The 14,510-nt window shown below is 36.7% G+C and overlaps 1 protein-coding gene across 1 annotated transcript in view; it reads right to left on the bottom strand.

Annotated features, from left to right (window-relative positions):
• ZNF385D (zinc finger protein 385D) overlaps positions 1 to 14,510 on the bottom strand; it is a 350,278-nt gene that overhangs the window by 56,418 nt on the left and 279,350 nt on the right. Inside the window, exon 4 of the mRNA XM_026065941.1 lies at positions 5,745 to 5,907. Within this exon, the coding sequence (XP_025921726.1) occupies positions 5,745 to 5,907 (163 nt within the window). The remainder of the gene's footprint in view (positions 1 to 5,744; positions 5,908 to 14,510) is intronic.

Below are 14,510 nucleotides of genomic sequence, written 5' to 3'. Positions count from 1 at the left end.
CTGTGCCCAAAGAGTTTTGATCAGTGGCACCAAGTCCAGCTGGAGGCCAGTCACTAGTGGTATCTCCCAGGGGTTGATACTGGGGCCAACACTGTTTAACCTCTTCATTAATGATCTGGATGACGGGACAGAGTGAACTCTCAACAGGCTTGAAGATGATAAAAAATTGGGAGGAGTGGCTGATATGCCAGAGGGCTGTCCTGCCATTCAGAGGGATCTCAACAGGCTGGAGAAATGGGCAGAGAGGAACCTCACAAAGTTCAGTAAAGGGAAATGCGGAGACCCACACCTGGAGAGAAATAACCCCATGCACCAGTACACGCTGGAGGCTGACTGCCTGGAAAGCAGCTTTGCAGAAAAGGACCTCGGGGTCCTGGTGGACAAGTTAAACGTGAGCCAGGAATGTGCCTTTGCAGCAAAGAAGGCTGACAGTATCCTGGGCTACATTAGAAACAGTATTGCCAGCAGGTCGAGGTAGGTGATCCTTCCCCTCTGCTCAACACTGATGAGGCCACATCTGGAATGCTCTGTCCAGTGCTGGAGTCTCCAGGACAAGAAAGACATGGATATACTGGAGCAAGTCCAGTGAAGGGCTACTAAGATGATTAAGGGACTGGAGTATCTGACATACCAGGAGAGGCTGAGAGAGCAGGGACTGTTCAGCCTGGAGGAGGCTTGGGGGGATCTTATCAATGTGGATAAATACCTCATGGGGGGGGGGGTTAAAGAAGACAGAACCAGACTCTTCTCCGTAGTGCCCAGAGAAAGGACAAGATGCAATGGGCACAAGCTGAAATACAGGAAATTCCACTTAAACATAAGAAAAAACTTTTTTACTGTAAGGATGGCCAAACACTGGAACAGCCTGCCCAAAGGGGTTGTGAAGATGCTCAAAGTCCAAATGGACAAGGTCCTGAAAGTCCATTTAAGAATTATCACAGCTGGACTGAAATCATTTGTTATTTCAGGAGCAAGTCTCATCTGCTGACCAGCAATATCCTAACATTTTTGTGATAAAAAGAGAGAGAGAAAAAAAAAAAGGACTGGAAAGGGGTAGCTCACCTAAAATTTTCCCACTTCCCCAAGAAATCAAGGTTTGTTTGTTTACAGGCTGATAAAAGCTTGCTGATATCATCTGTTCCAACCCATCCCCAAAATTTTAGGGCCTCTTGATGCCTTTCATGCTATATAATACTTATTTTCCTATCTTCTTCCTGATCCTAGTTTTTCGCTTTAGATTGTGACATAAATTTGAATTTTTCCTTTCAGTACCTCCAAGCCCAAAAACATGAGTACCAACCTCCCCCTGCTCTAATTTCTCTGAGGAGTGTTACAGCACAGAYGTATAAGCAGAGAATAATTTTCAAACATGCCAGTGAAAGGCAAGTAAGACAACTTTATGCTTTATCCCATGTTGTTGCACACACATACTTACAATATCTGGAAAAAACCCTCCTCCTTCACCTTCTAATCCATCCTTCAGGGTTTTCATTTCCTGTGATGTCTTTATCACTTGAACATGGTTATACTACTGCTCTTTTAAAACACCTTTCTAATTACAATAACAGTGTCTGTCTCCATAAGTTGTCTCTCATCTTGTGTGGAGACTGTAAGCTCCTTAGGATAGTGGCTAGTATTTTGTTTTCTCATAGCAGATGAGTCTCTTAGTCATTAAGGCTGTACTAACTATAACTAGTCTCTGTGCCTTGGTACATGCTTTTTTGTTCATTACATTTTTCTCTGTTTTTAAGAACTGCTCATTGCATTTAAGTACACAGAATTTAAGACATACTGTATAACATTCAAAAACAACATTAAAGACTTTGCCCTAGAGATGTCTGCCAATGACTTTTTTCCCCCTCTAGTCTATTTGCTCTTCTTCATTGACAGCAAATGATGATCTAATTTATGCTGAATTCTCTGCTGAATTAAAAAAAAAACAAGCAAACAAACCCAGTCCCAAATCTTCAGGATCAAATCCACAATAATGTGCTTAGGAAAAGTCATTTTTAGCTCCAAACATCTTCTGAGAAGATCAATATTTAGACATATACAATAACTATGTGTACATATACATTTTACGTGGATATGCATCTTGGACACTCTAGATCCAGAAAAATCAAAGTGCAGGACAATGACTTTAGTGGACAGGACATACAGTTATTATGGCAGAAAACAGTCTATCTAAATATATTCTGAAAGGTATCTAAAGCATCTATCCTTACAGCCAAAGTTAAATTGCAAAGCATCTTTATGAGGAAAATATACCTTAGAGAAAGGTGACCCAGTYCTACCAAAGCTACCTTTAACAACTTTATATCAGGAAATAAGTATGCAGGTATGTTAGTATATGGTGGAAATACACATTTTTATTAACACTCTGAACTGGAGAAGCAGGAAATACTGAAAGCTGGCTTGTATACTATCATAAAGAGGGCTTCTCTTTGGAAAGGTCATGCTTCCTTTTTTCTGTCCTGAGTGACTATAGATACCACACAGAAAGGACAGATACAGATGAAAAGAAAATGTTAAATGAACCAACCGGTAACAAAATTCCAAAATGTTGAGAATGATATCTTCCATTCTGCAACAGACAATATAACTCCTCACGATACTTCATTCCTCCAAAGATTTCTTAAGGCAATTAGTTCAAACCTTTTAATGACTTTAAAGGTTGTTTAGAGGGGTAAAAAAAATAGTGACCTTCACAGAATGAGCAAAATGACCCCATATTTCACATTTTCTCCTTAACACATACAGTTTAACCACCAGGAATTATTTATCCAAGGTTTTAAGGAGTCTGACTACATTGAGGGTTGCACAGTCTCCATTATTTATTGCAATAACAAATGCAGGAACCACAGCTAGCACAATACTTTCAGAATAAGCAATATAATAAATTGCTGCTTTAGCTCTAGCATCAAGTTGTGTATTGGGTGGTCTTTTTCATAATCTTTATTGCATGGCACTGCAGATTTCCTGATGACATTTTGTTTGCTGGAGCTGCTAAGGGTATGCAGAACCAGCAAGCTGAAATCCTGCCCAATGTTCTGTGACTGACATGTAATCCACCATTTAACCACTGTTGTACATGATGAATTGGAGGTGATATGAACAAGACCTTATTCTCAGCCTGTTTGGGATCACATATTAATCTTCAGCCCACAGCTTTAAAATACTGTAGAAAAAGCTTCTTTCCAAATCACATGTTCAGGGAATTAGTAACAAAACTTACTTCTGAATGGTTAATTAACAGTTAATTAATGAATTATATTCATTAGCACAGCTTTTCCCTCAGAACAATGTATTACTACCAGAATATATATGTGCAATCATTTCCATAAAACCACAGAGTGTGGTATATTCTGATGTTATTCTGGTTTTCAGAAAACATTTTGCTTTTAAAAGTTCTAGCAAGTACATGTAAGATAGAGAACAACTGAAAAGGAAAGGAAAACAATTTGATTTATGAGATTTATGAGGATTTTTAACTTGTCAACTTTGGCAGATAATTTCAGCCTTTTGGCTACCCAAAATTTTTTTGCTTGTCTGGTTAGCTGGTTGTTTTTTTGGCTATACAAACATGCTCGCTTCTACAAAAGATATTTTACACCAAGGATGCTATTTTACTGCAAGTCACATCAGTGCTGACCTGAAATAACTGTATTTGTGTTTAGATAGAACTAGCTGCCTTTTTTTGAATGCCACCAGTTGAACAGGGCTCTCAGAACTTTGGGAAACTGTCAGAATTTTGGCTGTTGGTCAATTAAGCTTAATGTTTCCTGTAGCCCTTTTTTTTTTTTTTTTTTTTTTTTTTTGAGGGTGAGGTGGGTATTGGGACCATAATAAAATCCCTGTGAAGAGAGTCTCTCTTAGCAGAAAAATTTAGAATGTCATTCAGGTCAGTATTTATAACATAGAATACATACATATATGTATATATGCACATTATATAGATATTTTTACACACACACACACACACAAACACACACACATATGCATACACACATTTTATAAAATTAAACCAGTAAACTGTAAACCATGTGTAAAGCTGAGGAAACTCCTGCAGAGGCCATTGCTTTTGTGGGCAACTAGTTTTCTGATGTTTTCTTACTTATGCTGATATAAATATTGATTTGTATTGCTGACCTTAGATACACGACAGTTCATGTACCTTGTCAGGGATCTAATTCAAAGCCTGATGGAAAGACTTAGACTGATTTTAAGGCATCTTGGATCATCCTCTAAACTTATACAGCATAAGAAAAAAGTTTTTTAATAATACATTTTGAAGCTTAAAAATATCTCCCTCTTTTCTTAAGTAATCTTCTCTAGCCAGTAGATCATAATTTTACAAGCAATAACTCACTCTTCCATACAACATTCCTCTCACTGCTGTGAACATGTCAACAGGTAAGAGCAGAAGAAACTTTTGAAAGTATTTACATGTTTATAGACATATATATTTTTATAAATAACTCCTGACAATTCTCATCCTTCTTCCCATTCTCCCATGCTTCATCTCTTTCACCATCAGAAACAAAAGCACTTGGACTATTTTCAGGAGTACTTTTTGTAACAAATACAAAAATATTGTAACAATTGATTGCTTTCTAAAGCAATCCTATTATTGTTAGGACCTAAATCTCCACAAAAATATATGTTGCCTATAATAAAGGGCTATAACAGATTCTATAGAGAGAGACATATAGGTATCTGTCTATAAGATAGCAAAAATGTATCTTAAAGAAAGTTCTACATATATCTATAAGGCTTTTTTTGTTATAATATAATTAGTAATTGCAATTCTATTTACAGTACTAAACTTACTGAATCAGAAGAACTGGTTCCAAATGAGCAGCTTTCAGGATCAGTAGAAAGGTCTCTGCTTTTTCACACCTTTAGCTTTTTTGCTGTTGCTGTTTTTGGCTTGTTTGGGGGAAGGTGGGGGTGATTATGACTAAATATGCAAGCTCTATATCTTCATACAGAGAATCAGAAGAGCAATCATATCTTGTGACTTACTACAACACCTTTCTATGAACTTACAACCTTTCTTTGAAATTCCCAGTTCAAAAGCCACACATTTAAAATGACAGGTTAATCAAATCCTGTTGACTTCACCAAATACTCACATAGATTTTATTTGCAAAGAAATACCCTTTACCCATACAATAATTTAAAGGTTATGATTTCAGTCTGAAGACTCATTTAAGTAGAATAATTGGCATTGATAACACTTACCTGATTATGTGGAGTAGAGGTTAAACAGCTATTTTCCAGCTCAAAACCATGCGATAGCCATTTTAAAAAAATAATGCAATGCTTGAAATTTATGAAAATTAGGCTTTTACTGACAATGCTTTTGTAAGAGGCTTCTACAAATAATTAGTGCAATTTGCTGCATTGTTTGTGGTTAAAAGAAATTTGCCATGTGTAATTATTTATACAGAGATGCTGCATATAGACTACAAGGTTTAGATCAGTTGATATTTAATAGTTCAGCTGCTATAAAAATTAATCAAGTCACAAGTATTGCATTCTATCCTAAAAGAATGACAAGCCTCTTTTCACAAAGAAATCGGTTACATGACTCTCTTACTCTCACCAGTGTTTTGAAAGGAATAAAAAAAACAATATTGCACAGAAAGATGGATCAAGCATGAATCAATGTGGCAAGCACATAACCAAACTGACATGGAGTTAAACAAGAAAAAAAAAAACAACAAAGTTTATCGCTTAACCTGTTTTGTCAGAGCTGGTATTGATGGTATTGGTAGTGATGGAAGTGAAGGTAGTCTTTGCGCTGTCCTTGGTAGTAACAGATTTCTGCTTATTTTTCATGGCTTCCAGTGCTTTGAGCTTCTTGGCATGTTTAGTGCCTTTGTAGTGGGCCGCAGCCTGGCTCTACAAAGGAGAACAAAATGAACCATGCAATCAGGCTCATTTCTAAACTGGCATTCTCTGTATTAGTACAAATACAGACTACCTTTCAATAATGGGTACCATTCACATTATCCAAGTAGTGACCAAACTGAAAATTATATTTAGAATGATGCTTAGAAAACAATGGAAAAAATAATCAAGCAACCCCAATTTGAAAGCTACAGTATATCACTGTATAACAGTATATTACTCTCAGACCAAAATAATGTTGCTTTATTCTACTATGCTTAAAATATATTTCTTTATTAGTTCTTCTATTAAGAACTTTTCACTTTTGCATTAAAAAAAAAAATCTCAGGCAACAGGGAGGAAAGCACTCTCCTCCCAGTAGTTTTGCAGTTATCCAGTTTCTATTACTAATTACAGATTTTGCCAAAGTTTCCTTCAAAGAATAGTTTGCCTTCAGCAATAGTATCAAGGTTCTTAGACGGAAAGCAAAGACTGACAGTAAAAACAAAACAAAACAAACCCAAAGTCACCTAAACCCAAACAAAAAAGTAAAATATAAAGCAAGCCCCTAAAAGCTCATCACCAAAGATACAACTGAATTGTGAGGTAGACATGCAATCATCCGGCTTTTAGAAAAAGGATTATTTAGTCCACCTCCTACAAAAGATGGTGTTTGAAATTCAAAGCAAGGATCATTCTTTCAAAGGAGGAACCTCAGACAAACCCCGTCATAGTGCTGAATGTATTTTGGTTACTTGACACAAATGAGCTAGAATAGATATGTGTGTTGCTACTGAGATTTATGTACTACACTGAACATATCTTTATTATTCTAAGAGTTAATAGCAACATTTCTTCATTTAATTTATGTTGCAAGTATATTTTAAGAATGACATCTGAAGTATAAGATTACACTTTATACAAAAAAATCTAGAATTAACATGGATATTCAGAGGTTAGTTTCTCCAATTATTTAAGCTCTTATGTGGAAGACAGTCTTCCATTTAATAAATGAATAACCTGACACATTCCTTATATTTCTACTGCTGAACTTGAAACTTTATTGAAATCAACTCTTTTCTTAGTTTGCAAAGATTATTATGTCTCTAAGAAAATACTCAGAATTTAACTATTAGAGAACTGAACAAATAAAAGAGCAGCTATGCTGTGTCAGCCCAAGAACCCACCAAAGTCAGGATTTTGTTTCTGGCATGAAATAATAGCAGACTGTTACAGAGAGCATATAAGGTAATTACTTTCTACTGTGGAATCAGAAGAAGAAGCAAACACATAAGGAATTTAGTGGCTACTTACTCAAAGGATCAGAGGGAAAAATGACACAGTCACTCGATTCATTAAGCCACTTGTGCAGGTAGAAGACTCCTGCATGTTCTGGCATCTGTTAGTCATTAGACCTGTATTTAATGTTGCCCTATGCTGGATATTGGGGAGAGGAAATTCTAGGAAATATCACAGTAAGAGTGTATATTAATTAGTCTTGAGATTCATGGCTTTCAGCATTCAYGAAAAGTCATGATTCCTTATAAATGCCTGAGATTTGAGAAGCTCAAGGTGAGGAGAAGTGAGAGACTTTATCTGAACCAATAAATACATATATGTATATGTGTACACATAGACAGATATACACACACACTCATTATATATTTAGATGCATCATTCAGTTTGGTTGAAAAGCCCATTTCTGTGTCCATAAAATAACGTAAATGTTGTAGTTGGTACCCTTATTGAAAGAACACTGGACAGTGAAGATTTTAATTAGAAACAACTTGAACAGAAACAGCACAATCATGCACCTTTTACAATTCCCAACACATAACATCAAGAGACATACTGTAAGCCAAATACAAACAGTCAAGAGATGTTAATTATTGTTAAACTAAAAGACCAGTGCCAAGTTACAATGATGCATTAAAAATGACATTATACAGTACATTCTTATGTCATGGTCATGTCAATGTTATTTTTACAGTTTATAGTCAAATTTAATTATCAGTCAGCTCCAGATTCTTACTGCACTTGTTTTCCCTAACTAATAGTGTCATTCCTCAGATATAAGAAAGGTAGCCAGAGTATGATCCTTAACACTGGATTATTAATGTTGGTATTAGTTTGATACACAATAAACTTTCTTCAAAGATTTCTCGGCAGAGCACCCCGGATTTATATCTCTGGCATCCACAGTTCTCTTGCCTCCAAATTCTCATGGTTACAGCTCCACAAATCTCGATTCAAGCAGTGCTGGATGCACAAGGAATACACAATGAGGCCCTGTGTAGAAATCTGTGACCTTTTCAGTGTTCTGAAATATATAAAATGAAATTGCTCCAAAGCAGAAACACATTGCTTAAATTTACAATGGCTGCTATGTAGCATTGTCCATTACTCATTTCCCACAGAGCACTGCCAGTTTACCCAGTCTCTACTTAGAGAAATTCTTTATGCCTTTGTTATTTCAGAATTTAAATCTCCATTCTCTGTGGGAATATGAAGCCATCTGAGCTTGTTTCAAGATAACTGTAGCTGGCAGGTTAATGGTAGTTCTATGTGGGAGCAGACAGATTGCTCCTAAGCATTTAACCAGCTCCAAATTAGCTTACACTGAACTTTTACAATTGAACTGGAACTCTAAAGAAAAGAAATTGTCATTGTCTTTCCTTGCAAAAATAGGATGGAGGAAATGGAAAAATATTTATAAATGTCTTTTCAGCATGGCAACATAAAGTATGATACTATCACCTCACTGAATCATATATTACAGCCCTAAGAGAACCAAAATAAGACTCACTACTTAAACGGCATTTACTTGCAGCTTAAATACAAGCTAAGATCATAAAATGCAATTATTCCTGATTTTCATGCAGAATTGCAAGAAACAGAGAAAGAGGAAGAGCAAAAGAGAAGTTAGTCCTAGCTTTTGGAGGAGACCATGATGCAGACCTGTGTGAAGAGACTGTACCTTGTCACAGAGGTAGGAAAGGGTGTCCTTCTGGAATACTTCTTAGTTCAACAGTTGCAAAAAACAAAGGTGTGTGTGTATATATATATATTTATATACACATGAATATAGCTTATCAAGCTGTGCTACAAATGTCCAAGCTATGAGCTACTGGATCTACTGAAGCCAATGAGAATCAAGAGAAGATTTTCCTTTCCATGTGTTGTGAAGGAGTATGGACTTTTATAATTGCTCATCTTTATGGAAGCCAGGATCCTTTGAGAAACAACCATTCCACCTAAAGATGTTCTATCAAATGGCAGAGATTCAGGACAATCCTACAGGAAAACACTCCCTATTACTAGAGAATACTTTGTAATCATGGTCAATCAGCTATCCTAAAAACCCTCCAATATTAAATCCTGCTTCTTTTTAACATTATAAAGAACATCCTAAAAGAATATGATAAGAAAGAGAGTACTTTCTTCTTTCATCATAGTTTCCAGGTTTTCTTCTCACATCCATAGTTTCCAGCATCACCCTAGTGCTGTGAAGCTGAGCCACTGCCAATTAACATGTGTGACCCAGTCAGTGAAGAAGCACGAGACAGAAGACAAATAATGCTAGTGCAACATTACAGTGAACTTTAAGAAATTATATCCAAGAAATTATATATTATTTTTGAAAAACATGTCTAATAAGAAAAAAGAAAAAAGATGATACCTTGTATCTGAAGCTGAAAACCCATGGATTCTTAATTAAACTTTGAGGACTGATTTTGCAAATTACATGTAGACAAACTGACTATCTATGAGATTTACTTCAAGACCAGGGAAATTGCAAGATGTCTAAATGGAAAAATCATTTTTCGCTGTTATTTGTAAAGACGTCCTGCCTATTTCAGCAGTACAGGTCAGTTCAAGCATCTCCTTTGCAAAACAAGTAATTTCTCCTGTTTCTGTGTCTTTGTCTTGATTAATTAGGAACTTTCCTATTCACTGTATTTTCTAAACTTGCCCAAATTGACACTCTCTCTATATATATGTATTTGCCTATATAAACATTTTTAATATATAAAGACACACATGTATATAGAAGAGAAAAAAAAAATCTATATGCAGTTTGTATAGTTACTCCAGAGAACAGTTAGAAATAACAGCCACAGTGTTAAAACTCAGCTGTATTTTGTTTGCTTAAGTGCAATGTTGTACCACAGTTACCATAAGGACATCACATTACCAGGCAAATTGCAATGTGTAAAATATGATAGGAAAGCTATGAAATATTTTAAACAATTCAGACACAGTATTCCCTTACAATTATAGTCATCATATATATGGCAGTCTTCCAGAGAAGTATGTCAGACTACATGAAGGTACTTCAGTGAATCATATCTCTTCTCACTTATATTCTTTAGGCATTCGTCCAACAAAAACATCATATCTAATTTTGTGCATTGAGACAAAAAAGGGTCTCCTCCTATTCTCAGATGCTCTCCACCTCAGCAGCACTGCATCTTCTATCCTTTCTATCTCCCTCTTGGTTTATCTGATATTATCAATCTTCTCAGAGATTGTTTTCCTTCTTTATTCATTCCTTGTAGGCAATCCCTTCCTAATGAAATCTAACTCAAAGAAAATAAATTTTTAAACAGTGTAGTCAATATGTTCCACTGATTCTTCCTCACAAAAGTTCAGTCCAGTTGTTCTGCACTGCATCTTTCACATCTTGCACTATACTTTGAAAGCTCTCCATAATGCAGTGATCTGTTTCCATGTCGTCATCTGGCCAATTAGTATTAAGGCTGCTTCCTCAGAAAGCCCCAAACAAAGGCTGAAGGAGATGAAAAGTCTTTTTTTTGTCATTCTGAGATTCCAGTAGCCCATGTCATATTGTTGTTTTTACCAGTTACTGGATGCTACCACCACCTCTGCTGTCACTCGCAGTACAATGGTAGCAATTTTGGCTCACACATCAGCAACTGATGTCAGGATCCTCCAGAGTAAAAAGTATATGCCATAGCTGTAAAAACAAAAAATGAGTTTCCCTGCTCAAACTAATACCATCAATGAGCTGGGAACACAGGGGAAGCAATAACAGACAACTGTATGAGACAAGAGGGACTTCTGTCCTTTGGTGTAGTGAGGGAAATCACTTATGCTATGCCTGTGCTACCTGTTGTTTTAATCTCTGAGTGTGTATATCTTCCTGAAGTTGGGCTATATGCCAGTAAGTACTTCAAATACAACTTTAAAGGTGTTCTGAGCACACAAGAAACTGATTAAAATCAGAAAACCTCTCATTTTTGGAAGAAATCATATTGAGATAAGGGTTTTTTTGTAATGACTTCAAACTGGCCAGTCCAGATTGACAGTCGTTGATTGACAGCCATTCAGTGATAACAGCATGGAGCTCAGGGACGATCGCAATAGGCTGCAGTTGAGACACGTGTACAGTAACAGTGCATGCTAGGTATATAGCACATGTAAGTATCTTCTTAGATTGACAGTTCATTTGGTTCTTCAGTTTCAATAGTACCAATTTCCATATGGCTTCCACAGTTTTACTGCTCAGTGCAGTCCATGAGAATAATAATATAATTAAAAAAWATATATAAAATAATATACATAAAATATATAAATAATATATATAATTTATATATTATATAATAATACAATTTATATAATAACATAAAATAAATGCTTTAAGTGCCTATAGCAGTAACTGTGAAATGCATGATATTACCTCAGAGCAGAAAATCTATTTACTATTTTTGCCTTCTGCAGGACCCATTTTGCAACAGGGTTTCCAGGGGCAATTAAGTCAATGGGCTTTGAGCAGAACCATGAATAGTTGCTGCATCAAGGTTTCCATCTTCTTCTGAGCACTTAAGGCTCTGTTCCCAATGAAGCCTAGAAAAGACTGACAGTTGTTTTTGTGAGGACAGGGCTTTTAATGTGAGCCATACCTGAGATAACAGGAAGAGGGCTGTACAGTCTTTTGCACTGAGATGTATTTACTCTAGTAAATAGGTATTTTTTTATTTGGGGCTATTTTAAAATTTCAGATGTAACTTGTCCTTCAATGCCTATTGCTTTGTTTATCGAGTGAGTGCATACAGGAAATTCAGGACTACTCCAGTCATGATGCTCATTTTCTAGAAAACAGAGGAACTCCATGGACTTCAGCAGAACTTGACAGACTCACAGAGTCAAAAAAGCTAAGTACCTGCACCAGCCTTTGCAGAATAAGAGATTAAGTCAAGATATATAATGTAATTTTTAAAGGTGACGTCAACACTATGAAATACTTTATTGAACAAGAAGAGTAGCCTGATTTCTACCTGATACATATAAACTTATTCTGCAGTCAATTATAATGCAGGTAAATGTTGCCTGCCATCATTTCTTCCTTCTGTTAAGCCTACTTTTTATCTTCTAAGTTTTGTCACTTCCATTTTTTTGTGCACTCTGTTGTCAACATAGGTCTGTAATACTGAGCCAGAGATCTAATTACATTATGGACTCAGATGTACCTATGATATAAAACACCAAGGACATGTGTGACATGACTCTTTCGTCCCTGAGAGAAGACTTTTGCCCCCTGAACTATATGACTAATCAATTTACCCCTTTCCCTGGAGCCAAATACAACAGCAACAGCAAAAAGGACCTTTCTATAGAAAAGAAAATATTTCTCCATTATCATGATAGAAGAAAATAAATGTCTCAGCAAGTTAATTCCCAGCTATATAATTTCCTCTCCCTGGAAAGAAAAAACTGTTCTGTATTCTCTTTCATACAGAGTTAATTCAATATACTCTGCAACATACCCTGAGACTCAAGGACCAGAGAGGAAGAGTGACTTCTGAGGTCGCTAGTTCCTGTGCATGAAAAAAGGTGCTCCATCCCATCTCCTGTGCTTGGGCTCTTTCAAGAGCCATTTATGCAATGGTGAGAGACTGCACCTGCATCGCATGCACTGCATTGTCTGCATCACATTTTGAAAGATTGCCATTGACCCTATTCCTATGCTAAAATCATTCATCCTACAGTAAAATCAACTTCTGTCATTATGAAAAGGAAATCTTAAAACTTTGCTGCAGATCTCTGGATTTAGAGAGAGATCCAGTTCTGGGCTCTGTGTCCAATCCTGGGCTCCTCAGTACAAGAGAGACATGGAGCTACTGGAGCAAGTCCAGCGGAGGGCTACAAAGATGATTAGGGGACTGGAGCATCTCTCTTATGAGGAAAGGCTGAGAGAACAGGTACTGCTCAGCCTGGAGAAGAGAAGGCTGAGAGGAGATCTTATCAACGTGTACAAGTATCTGAAGGGAGGGTGTCGAGAGGATGGAGCCAGACTCTTTTCAGTGGTGCCCAGCGACAGGACAAGAGGCAATGGGCACAAACTGAAACACAGACACTTCCATCTGAACATGAGGAAATACTTTTTCACTGTGAGGGTGACAGAGCACTGGAACAGGTTGTCCAGAGAGGTTGTGGAGTCTCCTTCTCCGGAGATATTCAAAACCCGCCTGGACACGATTCTCTGCAACGTGCTCTAAGTGACCCTGCTTGAGCAGGTGGGGTTGGACTTAGATGATCTCCAGAGGCCCTTCCAGCCTCAACCATTCTGTTATTCTGTGATCTGTTGAAGGAGGAAAATGGCTTTTATTGTCTGCCAAGAAAATCTACTTTGTTTTGGTCAGATATAGAAGACCAAAATCCCTGACTTCATGTCTCTTGTCCCATAGCACAGAATCTCTAAGAGCATATATCTTCTTGTACTGCAGGCTGCCATGGAGTGTGGCGTTACTTGAAACTAGCTAGGCCACGTACAAAAAGATATAATAGATATAATGTACTCCAAACTGCATTCCAAAGAGACATATGCAGCATCAAAATATATATGCTGAAGGGAAGATAGTTCAGGTAACTTATCTCTTCCCATACCTGGCATTTTTCTGTTAAGGACAACAGTACTTATTCATGCAGCATAACAGAAGTTCATTGCTTCACAAAGTTTAATAAACAGACTATTTGTTTTACCATATATTTTACCCTTTTTACTGTAGGCAGATCAGGTTTAAACACATTTTGACAAGGTTTTAAAGTCTTGGTCTCTGGAAGCTTTTAGATATTTTCATAGTCATTATGGTTGCTTTTGGGGGGTCTTTTGGTGGGGAGATACCACATTCTCTTTTGAAAGCTGGTACAGTCAATAAAATTAACATTTAATCTGATCTCTGATGTATTAATTGACAGACATTTAAGCATCACCTATTTTCCCTATGGTAAAACTTACTGTAGTCAGAGTTTCAAGAGAAAATTAAACTTGTTTGATTTTTCACTCAGACTAACCAAGTGATTAATCTCAGATTAATTTGAGAATGAGACAGAAGAAAGTTAATCTATATGCACTGCTATGTGCAACTCACGATAAATTAAGACATGTCTTTATTCAGCTTTGTAAATATAAAATGCATGCTTCCAGTTTTGAATCTGGAACTGACATATTTGGAACTGAGAACTTAAGCAAAGCATATATGCCATTATATTTTTGCAGAAGCGTACCCCAGATTCTCTCCTCTAGCAGTAAAGACACCCACACGTCTTTTATTCACTGTGTTAATAAACACCTTTTGAATGATGTGTCAGGA

This window comes from Apteryx rowi, unplaced genomic scaffold (assembly GCF_003343035.1).
Source record: "Apteryx rowi isolate R43461 unplaced genomic scaffold, aptRow1 scaffold_234, whole genome shotgun sequence".
Lineage (NCBI taxonomy): Eukaryota > Metazoa > Chordata > Aves > Apterygiformes > Apterygidae > Apteryx > Apteryx rowi.
Note: the sequence above shows the minus strand (reverse complement) of the source record. Positions and strands in the feature narration are given on the sequence as shown.